The sequence below is a fragment of the Thermoascus crustaceus genome, assembly GCF_041956765.1.
Source record: "Thermoascus crustaceus strain CBS 181.67 unplaced genomic scaffold VTN00scaffold_4, whole genome shotgun sequence".
Classification (NCBI taxonomy): Eukaryota; Fungi; Ascomycota; class Eurotiomycetes; order Eurotiales; family Thermoascaceae; genus Thermoascus; species Thermoascus crustaceus.
Window position 1 is genome coordinate 899,702 of NW_027192530.1, and position 23,723 is coordinate 923,424.

Sequence of the window (23,723 nt, forward strand, 5' to 3'; positions counted from 1 at the left end):
GTTGGAAAGTAAGAGGTATCTTTCTTTTGTAGAGTGTCTTCCGCCGCAGCACTGTGCTCTCTGCCTGCGGTGGGAGGGTCGGGGAGTCGGACTTAACCACTGCCCACCACCACCAAGCTTAAGCTCCGGGGCATCTAGGGCCGGTGGCCCGGGCGGTAGGCAGGCACTTTAACCCAACCTAGCTTTGCGCGAGACACGCTCAGCGCGTATTTTCTCCACATTTTCCGCTAACGCGTTCCTAGTCAGTCGACAGAAGGCGAGGTGAGTTTGGTGCGGACTAGGACAGTCAGGAAACAGAGGTACAGACAAATTAACAGTTTGTTACTTGTTAATCAATTAATTACTGTGGGTTTTTATTTAATTACCAGCTTTTGTTGTTTGGAATCCTGTTTCTTTTTACTAACTTGTGGCTTTACAGGTACCGTCAACTGTTCACCAGGAGTCAGTCCTAAGGCTACAACAGGGCGATGACGGTCTAGATTCCGGAAGCAATGGAATTGGGTACCTGACAAATGGAATCATGGCGAGAACGAGGGTTCGTGCCGGACTCGGACGAGGATGACGAGTTTGAGAGTCAAGGATCGAGGCGCCAGGGCCAGGGCCAGGGCCAGAACTTGCAGCAGAGGGCAAGGGATATTGATACCGACGTCGATGAGGGAGATGTGAACGGGGCAATTGATGATAATAATAACGGAGGCAAAGATGTGCAGGGAAAGGGCAAGTCTGGTGACGACCAGGACTCGAAGGGAGGAGAGCGGGAGCGGGAATGGGAGCTTTCCGTGGACGACGAGAACGAGAGTTGGAAAAGTCCTGGCCCTGAGTCTATGGAGATTGATTCTGTGGATGGACGTGAGAAGCAATCGGCTGGTGAAGGAGAGGGAAAAGAGAAGGAAGATGGAAATGCCGACCAGCAGATGCTGGATGCGGCGTCTACAGTAGGGGAGGACCAGACGAACCCGCCTTCGAGTCCCGAATTGGCAGATGCACAAAGTCCCAGTCCGAGTCAGGAATTGGCTTCCACGCAGGTCGTTAAGCGTCCGTCAGTCGATCCCTTCGATTTCCCGAGTTCTTCGCCGGACGAGCTGCAGTTTGAATACGAGAGGCCAAAAAGACCCGTTCCTTCCCTCGCAAAGCCGCAAAAAGACAAGCCGCAGAAAGACACCCAGCCTGATCTGCCGGACGAGAATGAGAGCGTTTCCTCTCTGTCGTCCCCGCCGTCCACTCTCGAATCTTTGCACACTCCACGGCCTGCAAATGATGACCGCCAACGCGAAGCGGAGAAGTCTGACAGCAGGCTGGGGGAGATGCTTCCACCGCCTGAGATACCGAAACACTCTCCATCAGCCGAAAATGGGAACTACCAACAGGGAGGGGATAAGCCTGATAATCAGCCAGAGGACCTGCTTCCACCTCTTGATGTTCCGGAGGATGTATTGCGGGAAATAGAAGAAACGGAACAAATAGAACAGAGAACGCGGAGGTCGCTGCGGCAGCGGAACCCAATCCAGAAGCATCCTTATCTGCTCGAGGATGCGCAGTATCAGCGCCTTATGAGAGCAGGAGGCATCAAGCCGGTACGCATGCCGAATCTTGATCCCCGGCCGCGAAGAGAGGCGGATGAGAGCCAGGAGCAGGATGTTCTTGATATCCCTGAGCCTCCGTCGAGCAGTCCTGTGACTGAATTTCAGTTTCCACCTTCGTCGCCCCCAGACCCGTACGAAATTGTCCGTGAGAGGTCCCAGCGACGTACTCCTGGGTCTGCGCCTCGGCCTCGACAAACGACGTCGGCCAGCAAGGATAGTCACCTGCCGAAGCGACGAAAGCTCTTCCATGCTCGTGAAAGACAGGATGGTGAACACCCAAGACGAGCGCGGTCATCAAATTTGCAAGTGGTTGTCAATGATGGCTCGTCGTCTCCCAGGGAAGTGCAGACTGGTGGATCGATCTTCGACATTCCTCCATCTCCACCCAGCTCTGGAAGCTTGTCTTCACAGACCACGCAGGCCCCAAGCGGTTTCCGTTTTCCTCGTGGTTTTACACCGGCCTTAAATACCCCTGTCACGGATCCCATCACGGAGTCGAGATCGAAACAGAGTAACGTTGACGAAGTTAGCATTGTGGATGTTGAATCAACCGGCCCTGGACGTGCCGAGGAACCTGACCAGTCACAAGCTTCGTCATCTGGTTCAGAGCCAGAGTCTAACGCAGAGGAGGACGAGGAGGAGATTGTGAAACAACTCCAGCGGAAAATAAGAGGTGTTCTCCCAGCGTCCTGGTTGAAACTCGACCTAAAGCAACAGGAAGAGCAGCAGCGTGCCAAGGCCACTCAGAGGCATCGAGATTTGAATCGCCAGAACCAACTAGAAGGCGCCAAGGGTGTTGCGAGGAAGATAAACAGAAGGAGAAGCCGTTCTGCGACACCCTCTAACCGCAGAGTCCACGAAATCTTTGCGTTAGAGGATCCAGAATCGGATTCTGATGGGGATAATGCGTCTACAAATATCGACTCACGCAAGACTCTAGCTGGTCTGGTTGGGTTCGATGATCCTTTTGGCGATGTAGGGGACGGGGATGATATTCCAGAAGACAACCGTATCGATTACATGCTTCCATCTACGTCACGCAAGTCCTCGGGCACAGAAAGGAAACATACGAAACGGGACAAGACCGATCTACATGGAGGGAGCAAAGGGGAGATCTGGCCCACCAAGAAAAGATCTCACCTTAAGCGCCAGACAAGAATCACTGACTCTATGACCCGAGAGCGGAAACCTAGGCGCTCGTCCCCGAAGCTGCCCAAGCGTGGTATATTGGATGCCCCTGACGTTGCTCAGCGGCCTCGACATGACCAGCCGCTGTTTCTTAGGGTTGCGGCTCGACAAGCACGCTCCCGCCAAGATCGAGGCAGAGCAAGCCCGAGTCGCAAGTTTATCAGGCTTGGAACCAGGCTGGATACGGAAGAGGCCAACATGTCTCTGCGGGATTGGAAAAGGGGGGCTATTCCGAAAGCAAAGATTGCGAAGCCTCAGGCTATGCCACGCAAGCGTCAGCCTTTGGCGAATCTTTCAACGAACAGCAAACAGGATGTCTCTAGTAGGCCAGCTTCCCGAAGACTGCCTGATGACGACGCTGGAGACCCTGGGCCGCGATGGGTTGATGAAATGGACATAGCGTCGGAAAAGGGTCCAAGTCCAGACATGCAAACCGCGCCGTTGACTGAAGTGCGGAGACCCAAGATCATTTACAAAAACCCCCTTATACCTGAGCGTCGTGGTAACCAATGGGTCATTTCCAGAAACTTTGCGGTCTCATCTTTGAAAAGGAATGATCCAAGACCTGCGGAGTTGGAAGCTGCAGAGACGGGCTCCGGTTCGAGGTCTGCATCGTCATTCCAGAGGTCACTCGCGGCTCTCAATCGAAGTTATCGACATGCTCGAGCTCACTTGCCGAGAAAGTTCAGACCTAACCTGACTCTCGATCGATACCTGTCTCAAGACGTTCCGTCTGCTGCTCCTGTGCAAAATGCGCAAACAATATCCGCCAACGTCTCAGAGCATCCGCCCCAAAGGCCGGCAGCACAAGAACATCGACGAGTCAGGAAACGCCCTCCAAGGCGTATCGATGCAAGTACGGCTGAACATCAACAACCTCCGACGCTTACATTCGAGGATTCTGGGGCGGTCTCATCTGTGTCTGCAGAAGAGTTTCCAACTGCCGCTTCGGTCTTGAAGGGACTTGACGCGTTCAAGACATCATACACAGTTGATTTCAATGTGGCTCCGTTGCAGCTCGGAACTTACTTCCATGAATCGACGTTTATTGGGGGTAGTGAATTTACGCGTTCGCTTGATATCAGAGCACGGGATCTAGACAAGGAGGCTGGTCAGTTCCTCGTCGAACTAGGAGATCAAACCTTTCGATGGAGCGCATGGAGTGATACAGTCTCGTCTGAACTCGGCCTTGTGTTTGACGTTATTGCAGAAAATATGGAACGAGCTGGCGGAGGTGAACAGGACTCCGCCTACGCAACAGTTGTCCGCCAAACTGGTAGTCTTTATAGATCGGTGGTCAGGTACATCTCAGAGAAGCTTTGTTTCATTGATCCCGTCGACAGGACAGCGTTTGTGCAAAGGTCTGTTGATCTGGTCTCCAAGCTCAATGACCAAATAACAATGTTGGTCCATGTTGAGCAGAAGAACTGGAGTTGCTGTCTAAAGGCCGCCACCTTTAATCTTGTCTTTGCGAACCAAACCAGGCAGATCGCTTCTCATGACCTTGTACCCCGATCTGAGGCAGACAGAGCATTGAATATCGTCAGAGAAACCTCAAAGCAACTAATCGCGCTTACCGTCAGCGAACGAGGGTTAGATGCGATTCGAAATTTTCTGGAAGAGAACAAGAAGCATGAGCGGCGTGAGGCAGGCATCCGCGACGATGATTACCCGCCTGTGGAAGCCTATGTGGTTTCCAGTCATATCCTGCGCAACGTGGATGATTTCAAGGGATGGTTCGAGGATTTTACCACGGCTGGACTGTTGTCTCTATGTGCTGGTGACCTTGAAACCTTGAAAGACGTCAAAGCTCTAGAAAGAATATGGCATGGTATCTTTACGACCCTCCCTCTCAACGAGATGGATAATTTCGGGATTGCTCAAGTCGGATCGAGGTTTAGACGGCGTTACGAAAACTGGACAATAGTCAAACGCTTACTCCTGAGAGTGCTGGATCACTATGATGCAGAATGTCCCTCGCGGCCTGCTGCCTTCAACAATTACTGTCGGGCGCTGTTCCACAGATGTTTCCATCTGATCAACGTGTGGGGTTGGCGAGACTGCAAGATCATCCTCGACACGCTGTTTGATTTCTTTGCCAAACATACTCTTTATAATTTACATAATGAGGAGAGTTTCGGATCACCGTCGTTTCTCGATCAGCTTGATACCAGCCCTTCAATAGAGGTTGAGTTGGGAGATCCCTGTTTCCACATCCTGCTGAAGATCATAGGCAGCGGACTACGCTTCTTGTCGGGCATGTATGACAAAAAGAAGGTCCGAAATTTTGCGTGGCGCCTGCTACCTAATCACGGCCGTGTCTATCCCAAAGAAAGGCCACTTCGACAAGAAGATCTGGACGCATTGAGGAATCACCATGATTTGCTCTGCACGCTCTTCTGGGCCGTTCCGGATGGATGCCGGCCTCGACTGGAGACAATCCGCAATCTTGTTCATCCTGCTAGCTCCCATCGAGAAACGTGCAGTATAAGCATTCGCTCCTGGTCGAGACTTGTCCGATTCAAGTTGTCGACGGACGAGGATCAATCCGGACTGGATGCATTCGCTGACTGGCATGGCTATTTTGTGACTGAGCTGGTGAAACAACACTCCCTTGCTAGGACGGAGGTGGAGGCACAGAGCAATCACGAGGTTCGATTCTCTCGTCAGTTAATCGAGTCTACCATCGCGCAGAACCAGCGGCAGATCGAGTCGTTGCTGAGCGGCGCCCTTAGCGGGATGAAAAGCGCAGTTGGAGCGGCACGGTCGTTGGAACAAGCACAGGTCCTCATCTCGAAGATGCCAGTTACGAAACTGTTTGCCCTTTTTAATCCTAAGCAGTCCCGTATAAACGGTGTAGTCTCTGAAGCGCTGGAGGTCGTGATGGCCTATGCTCGAAAGGATGATTCTTCTCCCGCGTCCGCAGTCGCAGCTGCCATGAATGATGATAGCCAGGAGTATGGAGACTGGACTGGTATCGAGGCGATATGTGAGGATGACCAGGCTCAACCGAACCCGGGGATTCAGCACGTGGAGAATGTCATTCATCCGGCTGTCTCCCGTCTTGTATCTAACTGTTTCGGTGAAGATCACTGTCCGGAAGATGCAATCCTTCTCAAGGTCGTTGACTGCTGGACTTGCCTTGCGCAAACGCTCGTCAAGCATCGTGTGCGGCATTGGGATAGTTATCTTAGCCCGTACGATGAGTACTCGTGGACTACTCTTCGAGAAACGACGCAGACGCGCAAATTCACACCACAATTCTTGGCGAGCTGTATCGAAAAGGACCCTCATTTCTACGCTGAATGCAAGGCCCAAGTCCTTGGCATGTGGGTATCATCCCTCGTGGAAAGAACTTCAATGCTGAAATTCCAGCACCGATTGACGGAAGCATTGTTGAACCACGATCCTGAAAGCCCCTTGCTCAGCAACCTGCCGTTCTCCAGAGACAGAAAAAGTGGCCGTTACGCCATCACGCTAGATGAGTTCGGTCAACGGAGACTGTCACTTATCTCGAGCGTCCTGTCGAACATGCGGGAAGACCTCCAGAGGATTGAGGATACGGGTGCTTCTGGACTTGCCAATACCCGCGAAGAGTACAGGGAACTGATTGCAAAGCTTATGGCAGCAATGAAAGCAAACTACCAGGAGCTCGGGAACGGATCAGACTCAGCTCAAGGAGCTTACGTTGACTTCGTCCACCGCATCGTTGGTTTCTTGCAGCAACACGCGCAGGGAATCTGCCCGATAGACAGGTTCTTCACGGAGCCTACCTCGTTCCCTCTTCCCGCTACGGATCCAACATATATTGTCGCCAGACTGAAGAGCTACGGTCTAAGGCTCTCCGCCGGCAAGGTGGCCAAGCAGCTCGTCATGTTCGTCCAAAGTGTCTCCGAAAGGGCGGCCGTGGATGGTCAGCAGGTCTACCTCGTTGACCAACTCTACACTTCCATGGCGGATACTTATGAAAATGGGAATCTGAACCAGCCGACCCTCCGCTCATTCCTGCTGCAATGCGTGTTCCCAGCTTACATAGAAAGCGCCTTCAGCAATGCGGCTGCTTGGATCCTTGCCCGACCAATTCTGCAGGCCACTTCGCGCACCTTCGGCGATTTGTTGTTCAACATGGACACGTTCGATACCGACTGTGTTTCATCAGTAACGAGCACCTTCCACACGGTCTTCGAATCCGCATATCGAGCTCTGCATCGACTAGTCGACCATCCTGGCATGCTCGAGGAGCCGGTCGTCTTGATCTCCCTAGCAGCCTTCCTCGAGATGATAACCTCCGCCCTACCAGTGATAAACCACATAGACCAAAACACCGACTCCGGAGAAAATCTTCTCAAGCAGCTTCAGGTCTTTCGACAATTTGCACTCTTCGCAGTGACAAACCTATTCGGCCCGTCCATGGCTGTTGATTCGGATACCGCGAACGGCGCCTGGGGTGTCTTCTCTGGAAGAAACACAGCCACGACCACAGTCCCTCGCTTCTTCCAGGAAGCCCGCTCCTTCGCGTCTCGTGAACTGCAGACCTGGCTCCGCACCAGCTGGTCCAGACACGAGGGGAAATACTTTATCCGTCGTGGTCAGCAGCACAAGGAAGTGAGCGTTGATCCGTCTCTCGGGACGCAATCCATGGAAGCGGCGAAGGGAATATTCGTGGGTGCTGTGGAGGTGTTCTTTGGGTCATTGCAGGGTCTGGATATCTTTGGTGAGAATGATGTTGAGAAGACGAGTTGTCCGCGGGTTGAGAGGAGGGTTCCTGTCGACTACGATGTCGACGATGATAGTGACGTGGAGATAGTACTCTAGACGTCTGTCTGAGAATTAAGCGCTAGATGGTTTTATCTGATACCATTGAACTGAGCAACCTGTCTGGCTCCCTGATCGAAGATTCTTGTCCGGCATGTCTGTCTGCTTGCATCTTGTCTTAGGGTTTTCTGACGTCGGTTTCACGGTTTTCTTCATTTGGAATAGGCGCAGAGGATGGAATGGAAGTGGGAGGGGGGAAAGTTAGCTTGAAATCATCATCATCATCATCATCATCTCTCTCAAGAGAGATGTTATATTATATCCTGTTTTTATCTTCATGGATTCATCTCATGTTGGGGCTAGGTTAGGTTAAAGTTAGGTTTTACGCAACAATAGTGATGACTTGTTTTTATGTGAACTACTGCTCACCCTACACATCCTACAATCCATAATGTGTATGTATACAATGTATTATTTACATGCATCGGTAAATATTCTGGAATTCTGTTCTATCCAGTCAGTCGACCCTCTCTTCTCTCTCCTCTGCGGGCCATGATATAATATAAGCTACCTTCTACTAAGCCAGCTATTTACCTAGTTTATCTAGATTATATTAAATAGATAAATAAATAAATGAATAACTACAGCCTCACAATTTCCTTTTCTTTCCTTTGAATTCCAGTACCACTTATCAGGACATCGCACTCCCCAGGGCATCTGCATCTGCATCGATCTGCATCGATCAGATGACGACCGATCCCGTCAATTTGTTTGATGGCGTCGCCGGAAGGAAGGTCATCCAGGCAAGAAGAAGGATGAAAGTATGACTTTCATTTCATCCCTCTTACTGAACCCAATCTATGAGTCTCCGACGTGAAAAAAAAAGAGAGCATCTTCTGCAGGACAAGGACATGATCTCCTTCTGGGAACTCTGTCATCTCTCTCCCCTCTCCTCTCTTCTCTACGGGCACAGCACAGTGAGCGAGCGAGCAGTTTGCTTGGTTCGATCGCCACACCAATGTCAGCTGTTCAGTGTTGCTATATATAAATGCTTAATCTTCTTTTAATGGTAGATAAACGGGCCGCGGACGGCTGGGCTGCCACCGGGGAGGGATTAGGTTCGGTGTACTATATATACACTGTATTTCAGGAACTTGAGCAGCGATGCTACGTACGCATGATTCGTTATTTTCGCGTTCCTTTATTTTTTAATTCTCTATTTCATATTGATTTACTTGCTCTTCTAGAAGATCACCAGATCAAGCGTCCTTGACTCAATCTCGAACTCGTTGCTTTTGGCTATATAAGTCTGTGTTATTCCAAGTTCCCGTTTCGAATCTCCCCTCCTCCTCCTCCTCCTCCTCCTCCTCGTCCTACTCGAATATGGACTGCGTGGAAGAATCTGAAGGTCCTTTTGGCAAAGGTATGGCCAGGAGATTGTGTTCTTGTCACTGTGATGGTGGCAGTCCTTCAACATATTCCCACAGCCGTACTACGGTGTCGAATATCACATAAGTCCGCGCACACCCGGCTATGTTAGCTTGCGTGAAATTGTGAGCCCTGCGGCCACGCAATTTCTCGTAGCTTTTACCGCCTGGGACCAATCAGTAATATGCTCCTGTGATAGCAGTTATACCCATCCAACGCGCCGATTAAACCGAATCCGTGCCATTGCGTTTTCAGATTATACTTTTTCATGAACTGCTTATATTGCGAGTCCAAGCCGATACCGAGGAGGTCTTTGACCAAAATCACATTAGCCTGCGCAGATCCTCCCGAAATGCGTCACGGTCGGAAGCCAACGCTTTATCCACGTTGTCGAGTTTGGCCTCGCCCAAGAAGCAGTATCCGCCATGATGCGAGAGTTTGCCGGTCGTTTCGGAATGATTCCCATTCTTCTCAGTGCGGGAGACGTCATCACCTGCGGTTTTGGGATCCTTTGGAGCCTCCGGCTCAAGGTTGGTGACGTCCGCTGCACGTGGGGCTTTTTGAACTTCGCTGGGTTGAATTATCCTGAGGAGATCTTTTGCATACGCCGCAGCCGCAACGGCAGCATACGGTTGCCAGGCTTTGTTTTTGTGGTCGTCGGAGTGGTCACAAATACCTCGGATAACAATAAAAGGGAAGTCATTCATGAGACCGGCGGCCTCCGTCTCGAAGCAAGACACGTTCCACGCCTTTCGAAGCTTCTCTCGATGCTGGGCAGATTTCATGACCCTATTGGCGGAGGCAATAAGACCGAGGTGAACTACAGGCTCATCTGACTGTCGGTCCCTTCGTCTCACAGTCTGCCTAAGATCGCAGGCCGAACAGTCCTGACGGCCCTCAACGTTAACATGGCGGTTATCCGCTTTGAACAGGCGATCTTGGCCTCGGCCCGGGAAGTGGCAGTCTCCGAAGTCAGGAAGCATCTCAGCTTTCGCATTCACGTCAGCCATGTATTCCTTCGTTTTGTCCCGTTTAAATCCGTGGTCCGATTGAAGCATGTTGACTGCCTTCAGCAATATCCCAGGAGGCTTGTTTAAATGGGATTGAATGTCGAAATCGTCATCTGTCTCTTTGCCCCTATCGTATTGAATAACGCCCCCTGTATTCAAATCAGAAATGAAACAGCCATTCATAAGCTCGCAAAACAAAAACGGAAGAGCCAAAAGCCGGCCTCGTAGCTTACCATGACTTCCCCTGGGCCCACTGACAACGACGTCTCCAAGACGAATATCTTCCTTGGCATCTTGAGGATGTGGATTTGGAGCACCTCCCCTGACCCCAACCATCAACCCGAAGCGAATATGGGGAAAAGTTCGAAGCATATTGGTAGCGGTTTGAGCCCGCAGCGGTGGTACCGTATTCTGTCGGGCACGCTATGACAACATTATAACCTTCCATTTGGCCAAGGAGATAGGTACTGTCGTCCTTCTCTTTCGGTTGGAGTGGTTCATGTTCCTCATCGAGTAGTGCCCGCGCCGCATTGAGCTCGCACTGAATGGCGACCATCCATCACACTGTATAGTCATCGTGCGTTCTCTTCGTACTTGTCATGTTCTTGAGTTAAGAAGTTGGTGTACAATGCACCTGAGTTTTCGATAGCCAGGGAAAGGGGGGGAGAGCAACGCAAACAAATGTACTATGGAGTGTTAAAGAGGATGGATAGTCGAAACGAAAGCGGCGCCCACTTGCCGACTTAAATACCTCGCTACGACGGAGACACAGCGACGGGTGGAAAGCGCTAATTGGTAGAAGATTAGCCCCTCGCAGAGAAGGTAGACTTACTGATCTTCCCATGCCGCATAAGCTACCTAGGTAGCTAGGTAGGTACCTCCTGCTATGGAGACAGGCAGATCTTCCTTTCGGTGCACATACCCAACTTGATATCGCCTGTGTGGGTTGGCAGTCGATAACTTGCAGCCGCATCGTTTTCAGCTGAGATCCTCTTGCCACCCAAACTGGGACAGCCTCGACGATGCCCGAGTGGCGTGGAGGTAGGTAGGCTATGATGGGTGATGTGCAAGATCGCGGGTGTTCCGCCGTGGGGTTTCACATTGTCGGCCTGCCAACGGATTTTGCTCAGAGCAGGATCTTAGACTTGCACTTGTTGATTCTCTCCCATAGCATCAATGTGTGAGATCTGGATTGTACTAATATGTGAAATGGAGCCCACACATTAACAATATGGGTTTTGGGCATAGGGCTTGCTGCACAAAATGTGACGATCAAATCAATGTGATTGTCAGTGCATTGTAACAGTTTAGTTAAAGGCTAATTAAGGGTCCAGTTAAGAAGACCCCTAAGCTTAGTGCCTCTTCCAGGCAATAATGCCAGGAAATAACAAAAACTACCACTAAATGTCACTTGAACAGCCTCACTATTCCTGAAGTGGAGTCTGACATGTTAACCTCATGTCCAACCCACCCAACCCGCAAAAAATAACAAGTCTAGTTTGAATCGCAAGGATTGGGCTTGCCCTAACATGCATTCTTAGTACTCCGTACATGGATGCCACTCACGGTATTTGAGGGTAGGCTCCCTCAGGGTGCTAGTGAACAAGAAGCTACAGTAGACTGGCTTCTGTATCTCCTCTTGCAGGCTTACAGTAAAATAATTAAAAACAACTTTGAACTTCTCTCACTACGAACTTTATCAGCTCACCTGAGTCATATAACTTGACACAAACTAAATATGGCTCCCGACGCCCATCATCTCGGACCCCAAATCCCTGAATCCATCAGTCCAAATCGAATCCAGAACTCATTTCCAACTCCTGACAGCATCCCAACGTTAACTCAATGCGCCCGAAGCGCCGTATCAAATTTGCAGTTGCCATTATTTGCGCCCTTCCTTTTGAGGCCGATGCTGTTGAAGCGTTGTTCGACGAGACCTACGATAAGTTCAGTCGCCTATATGGCAAGCAACCTGGAGACGCAAATGCGTACATAAATGGAAGAATAGGTGAACATGATATTGTCCCGTGCTATATGCCGGGAATGGGAAAAGCAAGTGTTGCGAGTGTGGCTTCCAGTCTGAAAACCAGCTATAACAATATCGAGCTTGCACTGGTTGTTGGCATCTGTGGAGGCGTTCCAGTCCTGTCCAACAGTACGCCAATCTTTCTAGGGGATGTCATTATTAGTGATGCCGTCATTGAATATGATTTCGGCAGGCAATATCCAGATGGTTTTCAGCGAAAGACCAGTGTTAAGGACACACTAGGAAGGCCAAATTCAAACCCTCCTTGCAGGCCTAAAGACTATCAAAACACGCAGAGAATTCCAGGACCAGGTCCCCCAATATCTTGGGACCCTTCAGCAGTTGGAATCAATGTGGCAGTACCCAGGCACCGTGCATGACGTTCTTTTCGATCCTTCTCATCGCCATAGACATTATCAGCAAGGTGCCTCTGCCAAGTGTGTGCTTTAACAGTGATTCTCACAGGGTGTGTGCGGAGGCATTAGAGAAAGACTGCAAAGGCCTTGGCTGTGATAAGAACCAACTTACTCGGCGCCGACACAACACAGAAGCAACACCAGCCTCCATCCACATCGGAACAATCGCCTCTGCTGACACAGTTATGAAATCTGGAGAGCACCGTGATCAAATAGCAGGGAGGGAAGGAGTTATTGGTTTCGAAATGGAAGGAGCTGGAGTATGGGATAATATTCCGTGCATTGTTATCAAAGGAGTGTGTGACTATGCGGACAGCCACAAGGATAAAACTGCGCTCAGTCAACCGATTCATCCTGTTCTCACACAAACCATCGCTGACGGGGACACGAATATGCGAACTGTGGCTCCCGCTTATAGTAATACAGGCTAATGAAAGGTAATTGAGGATATATTATAATAACGGACTTTGAGAGGGACATTTCAGGCCTAAAGGAGAGCGGATAAGACATATTTATGGCACTAACAAAATCTATTTCCTGGAGTCCAGGGCTACAGGCGTGGCTTTGATAGTGTTGAGAAGGCCATTTCAGAACTCAGATTCTGGAAGAATAAATAATAATAATAATATGTATTCTTTTCTTTAAAAGAAAGGCGCAAAAGTATCTATACCATTCATGTGTTTGCCGGGTCTCTACTTTCCATGCCTAACACAACCTTCACGAATGCTAAACAAATATAGGCATCAATTTTAGTGGGAGTGGAAAATCATAACAGCTTGCCATATCATGTGTAAATACTAGGCTGACCGCGGGATGGGAATTCGGGATACCCAGGTGTCTTGTCCCTTCCCACGGGATGCCAAGATTTTACGGGATGGGATTCCCATTTTATCGGATGAAAATGGGATGGGATAATCCCATCCCTCCTTTATAACATTTGGGAAAATCCCATCCCGTATGAAATCGGGAAACTCGCGAACGGGATGGGAATGTACCAAATGGGATGAGGGATCGGAAATTCCCATGTTTGATCAGTCGTGCCACCACGAAGGGCAGTACTGCTGGCGGGATCCAGTGAGGAAGAAGCATTATAAACTCAGAACACATCACATGAAAACCCTTGTCAAATATGTGGAGCAAGGTGGTATCATAGAATCCCACGAGGATATTCCCAACACCATTCATGACCAGTTGTATGCAGAAGAACAGCAGCAAGTTGAAAAACAACACAAAGCCCCCAACCATCCCGCAACTAGTTCAATGCTTTCTCCAATAAACATCAATGTCCTCCCGACGCAGTCATCTCAGCCCTTGATATCTTCCTCTAGTGCTACAGAAACAACTCCTTCAAGAACAATCCAGGCAGATTCCATTGATATCCCCGGGCCCCTTGAAGTAGCAGTGGAGGAATATACCAACTGGCATCTATCACGAGTGAGCACTGAGAGCTTCAGGGAAAATATTCGAAAAGCATGTGATTTAGCGTTGGAGAACTGTCTCGACCTTAACCAGCTCCTTAGCCCTAAGTTATAGGCCCAGACTTCTTCGTCAAAGAGGGAGTGAAAATTGGTGTCGCTTGTAGGTTTGTCAGCAACATCGACAAGTGGCTCGAGCATCATAAACAAACAAACAATAGTGAGGACAGATCGGATTGATATATATTGTTGTTTATACACCATACAAGTGCTAGAGAAACCGCCTTCACTGGCAGATACATTATCATTCTATGCTCGGCTATCAAGACGTATTGAACACATAATCAAAATCTTTATTTTTGGTAATAATTTACTTCCCTGAGGCTGTCTAGAATCAAGCAAGACAGTTCTGTAGTGTTGGTTCGAGTCACACAAACTCCACCCCTGCTTTTTAATAAGCATAGCGCCTTAACAGCACCAATGTTACAGGATCTGCTTTGACACATTATCCTGCTCCCGTGGGTTTTGAAGTAGGTGTTATATTTGTCCAAATCCCTGCTGCAGCACCCTTGCAACTACCAGTGCATTATTCTGTTCCCTGACTTGAGCTTCATTCTTAGCCACACGTCTCAAGACTGCAACTGCAAGTTCAGGGTTGTTGATAAGAACGCTATTCCCACTATCTTGGGTTAAAAAATGCTGGATATTTGTTGAAACAATACCCGAAATAGCATCACGGAGCTTATTTTCATGAGGCGGGGTAGAGCACCATATGTCTTGAACAATTCCTGGAAACCTTTCCGACATCCAATTTGAATTTGCCCAATTGACAATTCGGGTAATCGCGAGTTGTTGGAGAGGCGGGATACCAAACTTATCAGCAGCCAAATATACCCGAAGATTATTGCGTGCCACTACATCAGACTCTGAACTAACAGAATCATCTGTTTGGCTGTAGTCTTGAAGATAGCAGAATGACAAAACGCGGGATATGGTTTTGACATCATCCTGTGGTAGACTGACCCGCGATGAAGCTGCTTCCTTGCCTTGACTGTCAGAAGCGGAGCTGCAGGTGACGCAACAGCAAAGAAGACACCCAGGGATGCTTCAAAGCCCAGAGAAGCCTCTAGGCCTAGAGAAAACATGACGCAACCCTCAAAGAAGGGGGCATCATATGCAGATATAGCGGCCCCTGCTGGGCAACCAGACCAGGGGGGCAGGAATGGCAAACAGTACCTGCCAAGCCCAGCAAGACCCGGAAAGCTGGGGGCTATATCCTGGTACCCTGAATGATAGAAATGATAGACGCAGGTCTGCTGTAAAGAACCATAAAATCTGCTTCACGGTATGAACTAACACCTACGACCATAGGGTGTGGAAAACAGGGCTTCCCGTCCGCTCAGCCGTACTTAAGCCACACGCCGGGCGGTTAGTAGTTGGGTGGGTGACCACCAGCGAATCCCGTCTGTTGTAGGTCTTCTCTACTTCTTTTTTTGAACAGTCAATATATGTTTATGGAAGAAATATATATTGAAATACTGATCACTGAGACATAATAAGTGGTCGGGGTATCTCGATGGAGCAGTAAGGATGGTCAGCGGCAGTTTCAAAGGCAGCACGACAAGCCGTCAGGCAATTCTGTGATTCAGCACAGCAATCCTTCGAAACACTCCATGGAAAGCCATGCACTCCATCCAACTACGATCATTTATTGGAAAATACCACTGACTTATCTCGTTAGTAGATTAATAAACATCACTATCTAGGGAAACCTACAATCTAAACTGATCGAATTCGTAGGTGATGATATGGTGCGCAAGACGAAATATTCGACACGAAAGGACAGTACTAGCTCATCTCCCATTATCATGGGCATCATGGACGTCCTCAAGACATGATCCGTCTCCAAGGGTTTATTCATACTCCTCGGTGACACAAATGCGGTGGCGATGAGTCCCAGGCCACCGATGCCCGTCAAGATCTCGAAAAGCCCATTGATGGCGTGCACATAGGCGCGGATGATCCCGTCCTTTTCCAGTCCGTCCGGCACCGTCTTCAGACGAGGAATAAACGCTTCCGCATTGGTCGCGATGGCCGTCGGGAGACCTGACTCTTCCCGGCTCGTCGTGATGAAATTCTGCAGCGCGGTTCCACCGATGATCTCAGCGAGCTGTGGCAATAGCACGGCGGATCTAGAAAATTGTGGATCCCTGCATTGGGTGTCTGAGATCCCAATGCCACGGCGTTTAGTTCGGGCTGGGCGCGCTGGTTGATCGTCACAGGGGAAGTCCCCCCTCATCTCATCACCATGGGCTGGGAGTAAAACACTCAACCTCAGCCTGGCAGATGGAAAGGCCACTGCTATCCAAGTACTGCCGCTTTGACAAAAGGGATCTTGTGGGCACGAATCTCTCTAAATGGTAATGTGACCACCGCGCCCTCGGCTGAGGTGTGGCGTGCCCTGTGCGATCGGAAATGGATCTCACTACCAGGCTGAGGGATTGAAGCTCAAAAGGACTTCACGGTAGCCCATCCAGGTGGCTCTTTTACAAGGTGGCCCGGTTTGAGGCCTCGTTCCGCTCTGTGAAAGGCAGGAGTCACAAACATTTCAGTTTTTGACCCATGGCAAAATGAAAATCAGGCAGCAGGGGCTCATGGAGCCTGCATTATGGTTCTTGTCAAAGCTTCGTACAACTCATTTCACATTCAAGGGCAGGTCTTGGCTTCTTCCAACATCAGCATGGATCCGATGTGCAAGTACTAATCCCCAGCACCACAAAGAGGTGCCTGCCCGTTGCTGGGGTCCAAGAGGCTTGCTCTTGGGAGCACAGATGTTTGAATCATGGGGCTCAGTGCCATGCCGGTACGCACATCCTCGAAGAGGCAGTGACAGTGGGGAGCACAAGTGTAGAATCACGGGGCTCAGGGCCGTGCCGGTACGCACATCCTCAATTGAGGCAGCGACAACATGAGGACAGGAGTAGCAAAGGATCGATTGTAGTTCGGACTCCCCAGCTGCCCCAACTGACCTGTTCCGTTGAATCAGTAAGATGAAGGGGAGGCATTCTAGAATTTAGCGTGAGGACCAAGCCCTGAATTGACCTTCCCCTTTCTGTGTTTTACTGACATTGAGGGGAAGTTCAAAGATACAGAGCTGAAGACAGAAAGAAGAAACACCATCGGACTCCCATCTCATTGCCAGAGGCTAACATATCACCATTATTGAATGTGTGAGCTCTAAAGGGATTTCTATACCGCCAGTGGTCATCTTAAAGGCAAAAGAACAACAGGCTGCTTGGTATCAAGAACCTGCTCTTCTTCCAAATTGGTGGATTGCAACAAGTGAGAATGGCTGGACAACAGATAAAATAGGCCTTCGCTGGCTAAAAAAGGCGTTTAGCCCGTATTCTAAACACCATTCAACTGGTGCGAAGCGGTTGCTTATTCTTGACGGCCATTCTAGCCATCAAACTGCAGATTTTGATACTTTCTGCAAGGAGAATGCAATTATCTGTCTTTGTATGCGTCCGCATACATCTCATCTTCTACAACCACTAGATGTTGGTGTTACAGCGCTTGCAGAAGTGAGGCTACGACGAGGGGAAGCCTTCGGAAAAACTACAGACCGACAACCCAATCAGGATACAATCAGACCATGCCTTTCAATTCAGGCTATGTGAATCGACAAGAGGTCTTCAATTCAGTCCCCTAATCAGAAGGGCTATTTTGATTAGCAATATATATATAGACGCTCCTTAATCATGGGGATTAGGACCCCGTGGTCAACTCAAACAGCAATCAGGATAGTAACATTGCTAGTAACCACGGCCTACTTATTTATCTTTTCCCTTTGTCTTCTGTCTTCAAGATAAACCCAACGAGCCCCAGCCTAGAAGTCTTAGGCCTGCCGTTACAGTTGGAGTTTTTGGGCCGCTTAAACGCGCGTACGGGAAATTGACTGAGGGGATGATGGCAGCCGGAAACAATCATATTGATAAAGAGGATTTTCTGCATCTATATCCTTCTGCGCGCGAGAAGGTTTTTTATCAAAAGAACATATGCAGTGGCGTCGCAGGAGCTGGTCTTAAGCCACTCGATAAAGATCGGGTTCTTGAAAAGATTACTTTTCAACTTCGTACGCCAACACCACCACTTCTTATTGAAGGTTCAATATCATCTGCTTTTCAAACACCTCAGAATCCTCGTCAGCTTGATCACAAGGTTCGCAGCTTGCAGAAAAGCCTGCAGAAAAGAAAGCTCTCTGTTATGAACCAACAGATTAGGTGCTGTCCAGCACAGCCTTACATGACGAACGATACCCGCAGGGCAGGAGATAAGACTATCTGCAAAGTCACGGAAGGATATTATACCGACCAAGGTCACGTGCCCATATACTATTTTGGCTACTATAAAATAGTATACGATATAGTAGGGGAACAGGAAGACGTGATTGGGTATACTATTCTATCTACTATGGAATAGTATACAAAATAGTATACAGCTATGGTTATATAAGGACGCTCATCACCACCATGTAGATAGCTTTAGTTCTTCATGCTCAATACTACATTGTTACTTGGCTATATGCTGGCAGGTCAACAGGCTAACCTACTATTGAGTATACGTACTCGATAGGCGCTCTACTTCACCTTAGTCGCGTTGTCTATCAGTCAGAGATTACCTTATTTTGTTTGACCTACGAAGCCCAAGCCTTCCTACCTTAGACCAAGCCACCGTTGCGACTCGGGACCGAAGGAGTGCGTAACACTAACTACAACTGGAATTCTACTTGGAAACAGGACGGTCCAAATCTATCCTTCTAAGGCATCACACCCTGTAAAAGCCGGCGTTCTCTCTCCCTGTCTTTCATTCTGTGTTTCTTGTTTTGCTTCAGCTTTCTTTCACTTCTTTAATTTTTCCACGTAAAGTGATTCCCTTGAATGTAAGCAAACAACCAATTTATGATTCTCCTTCAATTTATGCTCATGATTATGAATGAATTGCATCTCTATATAATACTCGCTTATCTACTCTTACTATATAGAAAAATAGATTATACTGTACTCACAGAGCTTTACAGACAGATATAATAGGTAGTAGCATGGTGTACCAGTCAACATATGACCTATGAAAAAGACAAGGAAATCCGAAGAACCAACATCCTAACCCTGAGTCCCTAATGCACGACTGCATCCCCTACCAGCAGGCGCTCCTCTTCTTCATGGCTCCTCCATTCCCTGCCACCTACTCCTTGTCTCCGACTGCAGCTGTCGCGGCGTCCTACTTGCTGCATTTGGTTGATTCTTCATACTATTGCCTCCAGAAGCTTCCTGCAGGACACCCATCATCTCATCCTGCGCTCTTATCTGGTCCGCGACCGTGACCCCCTCAATCTTCTTATCGCGAGTCTCCCGTGGCCGGAGGATCCCACGAGCGGCTTCATGAAAGGCCGTGTCCCCCTTCGCATTTGTGGCACGGACATCAGCGCCTCGACCGAGTAGGAACTTCGCCGCCTGAACCTGGCGTAGATTCCTAGCCATGATGTGAAAAGCCGTGTTCCCGTCCTTGTCAGCATGGTTGATATTAGCACCGTGCGCCACCAGCAAGTCAAGTAAAGCAGTGTTGATGGGCCCGCCGTCCAACAGAGCGGTAAGCAAAATATATGCAGCACAGTTTGGCCATTACCGTCTGAGACACTTGCATCGGCCCCATGCTCCAGTAAGAGCCTGATGGTGAGATTGGCGTGCTTGCTCCCGCCACAGGCGGCATGGCTTCTAATCGCGTAATGTAGGGGCGTCGCTGCCTCTTCATCCTGGACATTGATGGCGCTGGGGTTGCCGGCTAGGAGCAGCTTGAATGTATCGATGAGTTGGGAGCTGATCTCGTCGTCGGGGAGCGTGCATTCGCGAGGACCGGGGCCCGCGGCTGCCCAGTGGAGCGGGAGACGGCCGTTGCTATCGCGGGAGGAGACCAGGTCTGTGATATCATGGCCGATGGTGCTGTTAATTTTGCTGTCGTCAGCATGATGGTCAAGCAGCGCTTTAACTCCCTCTGCATTCCAAAACAAGCTACCCAGGTAAAGTGAAAATCCAGCAGCGCATCGATAACTTGACGAGATGGAATATTCAACCAGGCTCGAAGATCCTCGAGATCGGCTGCGGGCAGGGAGACTGTACACTCGTACTGGCTGATATCGCTGGAGAAGAAGGGCACGTCGCCGCACTGGATCCGGCACCTTTGGATTACGGTTCGTATTTTTCTTTTTCTGTGGAAAATAATTGGAATTTTGCTGCTAGAACCACATTGTTATGTACTGTACCAGGAGGACTGATGACCATTGGGAAGTCACAGGAAAACCTCAAATCAGGGCCCCTGGGCAAGCGGATGACATTCCACAGACGGATCTGGAGTCGTTTCTGATGATCGAAATCGACCGATGACGAAGAAGTCTACGACTACGCGGTCTTCTGCCACTCGACATAGTACTTCTTCTCCCCTGACGCGCTCAGCCCGATGCTCTCCGCTCTGCGCGGGCCGAGTGAAGAAGGTTCTCATCGCAGGATATTCGCTGGACGCCCGCGGGGACAGGGCCCTAATGCCACATGTCCTGGCTGCTCTCTCCCAAGCGGAGCTGAACTCGAGGATCCAAGCCCCGTCCCTCACAGATGGTAGCAACATCCGTTCCCTGACCACACCGAGCCATATCCGCGAGTTGGCGGAGAAGGCTGGCTGGCGGTTGACGGAGGAAGATGGGGTGCACCATCCTCCAGAACTCCCGGATGGGAAATGGGAGGTTGAGGTGGTCCTATCTGAGGAATATGCTGGGCGGATTAGCTCAGAGCCGGACGAACGTCGAAGGAGGTTTGCGGAGTCGTTGGTGGGGGCGGTTAGGGCGACCTGAGAGGTCCCCGGCGGGTGACTCCATCTGAGTCCATCAGCAGCAGTACCTAAGACTATTCTAGAAACGACGTCCACGAAGTCTAAACCATCCTGACAATGTAAGGAAGTATCTAAGTAAAAATTAGGTTGAGGACCCTCTGGACTGGTTGTTGGAGACAGTATAAAGTCGGTGGCTGCCCCATGGACGAGACTTTGTGTCTACAAACTCGGGGAGACCAGAGAGTTCACACCACTCGTTCATGTGTCCGTTTTAGTTGTCCGTCATGATTGGACGCCTTGCTGTCCACAAATGTTCTCCGGAATGTGGCTGATTAGGTAGTGACAGCCTCTGATCAAGAAGCTTATTTTTGCGATTTCGAGATGCTGAGTCAGCCGCAAAAAGACGTTTCACAGAAATGACCTTAGAAATCCGCACACGGCGAATGGGCTGAATGGAGAATGGAGATAGGTGGAGATATCGGAGTCAAGCAAGAACAGAAAGGTTCTTGAGGCAAAAGTGGGCCAGATGGATTTCCCGACTCGTTAGGCTCGGCCGGCTAACATCCTTCAGGCATTTTACTCCGTGCTGAGACTCTGCGAGTGCTCTCATATCAGCACGAGGTGACCATATAGGCGGATCTTTTTTATCGTGTGGATCCTCTGTGAGACATTGCTTAATAATGACGGCCGCATAGGGAGAATTATACCACTTTCTGGCACCTGAAAAATATGTCGCAGTTGAGAAGTATTCCTGTCAGCAAAAAGCCGCTTGGCTAGTGTACGACTCACCATCTCTCAGTCAGATATCCGCGGTATTTCAGATTGTACTGTATCGGACTTCTGCTGAAAATTTGAGATTAGGTTCTGACTCCTGAAAGCAACCCGGTCCCGGATATCCCTATCGGCGCCGTGGTATCGGCTAATCCGCGGCGCCGACATCCAGGAACGCTGCATGGCGGCTTGCCGCCAGCTGCCGTTCTCCGAGGAGTTGCTATTGGCTGGTAGAACAATGGTTTCCAATCGGCAATCCCAACAGAGTACAAATGCCGGGTACAATCTTTCAATTTGCACCTCAAGACCGGCTTCATAGATGTCGAATATTAAATATCATTCGCAGACAGTCGATGTTGGCTTTATCATGCCCTAGAGATAGCTGGCTTCACCAGTTCGACCTCTGAGCGACCGGTTATGCCTTTTAAACGTTAACTCCGATGGACCATGGAGACACAAGTTTGGAGGCTCCATCGGGCAACGGCCGATACGGCGGGACAGAAGATTTTGACCTGCTTGACGTTGGCTGATCCAGTGTCCACAGTGGATACATGGGCCAGAAAGTTTTGGTTGCGGGATAGGTAGCTCCGTCGTATATATAGAAGGCGAAGCCCTTGGTTGAACTCAAGATACACCTTTCAAGCAGTCTACACACACCCGAGAACCTACCTGCTACACCGGATACCTACCAATCACCATGGCGCAGACAGACTACAAGTTCGAGGGATGGATGGGCCTCGACAGCAGCTCCGTAGATGGCAAGATGGTCTGGCAGGAGTTCGAGCCCAAGCCCTGGGAAGAGACCGATGTCGACATTAAGATCACTCACTGTGGAATCTGCGGGTCGGATCTGCATGTCCTCAGAAGCGGATGGGTATGTACCCCGCACTGTCACGCTGAGATCGATATTACTCTCCGTATGACCATTGGAAGCAAAAGAAGCTAACATTTCAATAGAGACCAACTATGTATCCATGCTGCGTTGGTCATGAGATAGTTGGCACCGCCGTGCGCGTCGGTTCCAAGGTCGAGGGTATCAAGGTCGGCGATCGAGTTGGCGTTGGCGCACAAAGCGGTTCTTGCCTGGGCAGCAAGGGTGACTGCGAAGAGTGCGCTATGGGTCTGGAACAATACTGCAGCAAGTTTGTGCCGACGTACGACGGAATACATCTGAACGGTGGCAAGTCGTACGGTGGATACGCGCTGTACAACCGCTGCCCTGCGCACTTTGTCATCAAGATTCCAGACTCGATTCCCTCGTCCCAAGCAGCCCCGATGCTCTGCGGAGGTGTCACTGTATACAGTCCCTTGAGAAACAATGGTTGCGGTCCAGGCAAGCGAGTCGGAATCATCGGTGTAGGTGGACTGGGCCATTTCGCCGTGCTTTTCGCCAAGGCCATGGGTGCAGACAAAGTCGTCGCCATCTCGCGCAAGGCAAGCAAGAGCGCTGACGCCCTGAAGTTGGGCGCGGACTCTTACATTGCTACCGATGACGACCCCGACTGGGCTAAGAACAATGCCAGAACCCTTGACCTCATTGTTTCCACCGTCGCTTCGTCCAAGGTATGTAACTGAAATATTGAGATCATCTCGCAACGGTAATTCGTGAATCTGACAACTATAATAGGTGCCGATCGATGGCTATCTCGGACTTCTCCGGACAAATGGCACCTTCATCCAGGTCGGGATTCCCGATGATGGCCCCCTTCAGGTTCCCGTTGGCAAGCTGCTCAAGGGTCAAAAACTTGGTGGCTCTGGCATTGGCAGCCCTGACGATCTCAGGGAGATGTTTAAGCTGGCTGCTGAGAAGAAGATCAAGCCCTGGATTGAGGAGCGCTCGATGAAGGATGCGAACCAAGCCGTCGTTGACATGACCGCCGGCAAGGCCAGATTCCGATACGTGCTGGTCAACGAGCAGCACCTGTGAATAAGTGATACCATGTCTGTATTAGACCACGTATTTGATATCTATAGACGTAGATAATAGAGAACGGACAATGCATAGTCACTGGCAAATGCTGCTCTTCATTAAATGGGATCTCCGTCGTTGGCCACGGGCATTTTGCGGGCGCCGTTCTCGGAGCGCGCTAAACCTGATCTGGATGCGGGACATCCCCCGCCGTGACTTTCGCCGCCGTCTGATTCATGCGGATTTTCTTGGATGATCGCCTCCCTCATTATCTCCCCGTTTAGAGGACATTTGGACACGGTATTCCTCTGTTCCTTCAGGTCCAGAGGATAGGTAACGCTGA

At 49.9% G+C, this 23,723-nt stretch overlaps 5 protein-coding genes across 5 annotated transcripts; 3 read left to right on the forward strand and 2 right to left on the reverse strand.

The window, feature by feature from the left end:
• Positions 1–512: 512 nt before the first annotated feature.
• VTN00DRAFT_6907 (uncharacterized protein) lies at positions 513–7,586 on the forward strand (the record flags this gene model as incomplete). The annotated part of the gene is made up of 1 exon (XM_069433595.1): positions 513–7,586. One exon carries the CDS (start codon positions 513–515, stop codon positions 7,584–7,586), a length of 7,074 nt encoding a protein of 2,357 aa, XP_069286961.1.
• Positions 7,587–9,277: 1,691 nt separating this feature from the next.
• On the reverse strand, positions 9,278–10,336 carry VTN00DRAFT_6908 (uncharacterized protein; the record flags this gene model as incomplete). The annotated part of the gene is made up of 2 exons (XM_069433596.1): positions 9,278–10,113; positions 10,198–10,336. 2 exons carry the CDS (start codon positions 10,334–10,336, stop codon positions 9,278–9,280), a joined length of 975 nt encoding a protein of 324 aa, XP_069286962.1.
• Positions 10,337–14,735: 4,399 nt separating this feature from the next.
• VTN00DRAFT_6909 (uncharacterized protein) lies at positions 14,736–19,922 on the reverse strand (the record flags this gene model as incomplete). The annotated part of the gene is made up of 6 exons (XM_069433597.1): positions 14,736–15,137; positions 15,671–16,013; positions 16,766–16,850; positions 19,133–19,385; positions 19,493–19,820; positions 19,894–19,922. 6 exons carry the CDS (start codon positions 19,920–19,922, stop codon positions 14,736–14,738), a joined length of 1,440 nt encoding a protein of 479 aa, XP_069286963.1.
• A 335-nt stretch (positions 19,923–20,257) lies between these two features.
• Positions 20,258–20,722, forward strand: VTN00DRAFT_6910 (uncharacterized protein; the record flags this gene model as incomplete). Its single annotated transcript, XM_069433599.1, has 1 exon — positions 20,258–20,722. One exon carries the CDS (start codon positions 20,258–20,260, stop codon positions 20,720–20,722), a length of 465 nt encoding a protein of 154 aa, XP_069286964.1.
• A 1,446-nt stretch (positions 20,723–22,168) lies between these two features.
• VTN00DRAFT_6911 (uncharacterized protein) lies at positions 22,169–23,398 on the forward strand (the record flags this gene model as incomplete). Its single annotated transcript, XM_069433600.1, has 3 exons — positions 22,169–22,345; positions 22,429–23,034; positions 23,099–23,398. The coding sequence occupies 3 exons, from the start codon at positions 22,169–22,171 to the stop codon at positions 23,396–23,398; spliced, it is 1,083 nt and encodes a 360-aa protein (XP_069286965.1).
• Between the last annotated feature and the right edge of the window lie 325 nt (positions 23,399–23,723).